The 2,415-nt window shown below is 40.7% G+C and overlaps 1 protein-coding gene across 1 annotated transcript in view; it reads right to left on the bottom strand.

Annotated features, from left to right (window-relative positions):
* LOC103801907 (guanine nucleotide exchange factor DBS-like) overlaps window positions 1–2,415 on the bottom strand; it is a 42,530-nt gene that overhangs the window by 34,708 nt on the left and 5,407 nt on the right. The window contains exon 4 of the mRNA XM_009074345.1: window positions 1,911–1,980. Within this exon, the coding sequence (XP_009072593.1) occupies window positions 1,911–1,980 (70 nt within the window). The remainder of the gene's footprint in view (window positions 1–1,910; window positions 1,981–2,415) is intronic.

Consider the following 2,415-nt stretch of genomic DNA (forward strand, 5'->3'; position numbering starts at 1 on the left):
CATGGGGAACACAAACACACAACCAGACTTTTGTTTGTGCCTCCTAAATGCAGTCCAACAGTAACAACACATTTCTGGACTTTATGTGGCTTCTTCTAAAAACAGAACATAAGGGCAAGTTCTCGAATCAAAGGTGCTACTGTGTGAGCAGAGACATCTCAAGAGAGAAGCTTGTGCTTTCTTAGTGTGAAATTGAAATAGGGAGAAAGCAAATGCATGATTTAACCTCTTATTTGACAGATTTAGTGTGGTTTGACTAGGCCACAGAAACTGATAAGCAAAGATGATAGAGGGACTGATATTCTTTCACTTCACTCCTAACTACAGCTTTAGTGCTGCTTCATATTGGTAGTATCAAGAGTTGGGCTCAACAGCTGTTTTTACAGAGGGAGACCTAAGCTACAATATTTAAATATGGAATTCGAACTTTTTGCAGAATTATAGGATCAATTCTATATCAAGAATTTTTCTTCAGCTGTAAACCCAGGGATATTTGCAACACATGGACTATTTCATGCTTCTTGGATTTCAAAGGTCTGCGTTCTTCAAAGACTGTTTATCCTCTTTTGCATAATGATTTCACCACAACATTTTCCTGCTCAGCATCTGAATCTTAGGATAACAACATATTCCTTAGTAATGTAATTTACCCAAGCACTAAATGCTTTGCTGTTTAACAGAAAATCACTCAGTGGACTTATAATCACATTTACACTCCTATGATGCTTTTTGGCCTGACTCATTTGTAAATTGGGGGCATACCCTTTGCAAGTACCACATGTTTGTAATTCCCATTGAAATCTTAGTGATGTGGCAGTGCTCAACACCTCTGACTGGTTCATCCAAATCTATTTGTATTTAATGTGTACCCTGAAAAGCAGCAAATGCTAGATGCAGTAGACAGTAGAAGCAGGAGGCACCTTTGACTACAGTGGACAGAATTTCTCATTTCTCATGCCACTTCCATTTCCTGTGCAAGACAGAGTCTTATTCAAGCAGTTTAGTCAGACTCTGAAAACGGTAGCAACCCACCAAAACAGATTTTTACTCATTAGTAGAGCCCCTGAATGACTGCTGTATAATCAAGCACCTTTGGTTGTGCTGCAGGAAACAGAACTAACAGTCAGGCTAGCTGGGGGTGGTGGTGGAGGAGGGACAAGACTGGGAGCTCTCAGAAGAGAGAGCTGCAGAACTTAGGCACAGAGAGACACAGGGAGCAAGGACACACGCATCTGACAAAGTCACCACTGCCTGTTGGCTCAGGACTTTCTCAGAAACTGAGCTTGCTGTACTTTTAAACAAACAGCCAACCCTCACCCCTTCATACAAGTGGGGAGAATCCCACTCGTTGAATTATGTGAACAAGTAAGGGAATTGACCTCACAGAGTGTTATGAAATGGTGAGGTTTCACCATGCAAAGACCTCAGCAGACTCTGCTGGGCCAGTTCTGGGGGAGTAAGTGTCCAGCATGGATGGTGCAGAGAAGAGAGATAAGATAAGGCAGGAACAGGATGTGTTGTCTGTACTCAGAGTAACCTGCTGGGATTCAGTTTTCTCTGTTTACTGCAGGGTGGTGTCTGGGTTACATCAGGCTGCTGGTATAGATTTGTCTGATATGAAAAGCATGTTAAACATTCGGATCACTGTTATTTGTTGGGTTTTTTTTTCTTTAAAACAGGGCTTAAAATACATGGTAATACACTGGTAACTGATCTCTTCCTGTCAGTAAACCAGTTAAAGACCCAGATTTCAGAATATATGCTTGTTACCTGTGGCTTAATTTGGGAATATCTCTTCATGGGAGTTTCATTCAGAAAAGGACTTGGAGTGAAAGGATAGGAGTAAATCTGTAAATACTGTAGGACATTATCAGAGATATTCATACAAACCTGCAAAAGGATTTACTTACTCTTTTCAAAAAGCATCGGGCAAGAAGCTCAGGGTTTTCAATGCAATTTTCTATCTCCTTAAGGAAAATCCTGAGAGGGAGAAAAGAGATCAAACAGTAATGTAAAATCCCACTGACGTGTGCTAGCTTCTGTGTAAATCCATCTTAAACCCTTTGTTTTTGTAGTACAGGGATTCGATGGGGAAGGTAACAATTCTGACACACAAAGAAATATATATTTTAGAAAACTGGGATGTGGTTCACAGCTGATTCCCTGAATCATCATGTTTTCATCTGCTTACAAGCATCTGATACATCTGGTTCCTCTGACTGTTGAGATTTGTTTCCAATATGTAGCCCAAATACCTGCTTCCCATTTGGGTATGAGGATTTTTCAGAACAGCTAGAAAAGACAGAAAAGCTCTGTCAGATGCAGTTGCTCAATCAGCAAGCAGTGAAAAGATGGCATGTAGTCCAAAGGCTTCTTTCTGCAGTGACAGTCAATGCACTAAGCCTTTAGGGAAAG

The sequence above is a fragment of the Acanthisitta chloris genome, unplaced genomic scaffold (assembly GCF_000695815.1).
Source record: "Acanthisitta chloris isolate BGI_N310 unplaced genomic scaffold, ASM69581v1 scaffold2165, whole genome shotgun sequence".
In the NCBI taxonomy this organism is placed as follows: domain Eukaryota; kingdom Metazoa; phylum Chordata; class Aves; order Passeriformes; family Acanthisittidae; genus Acanthisitta; species Acanthisitta chloris.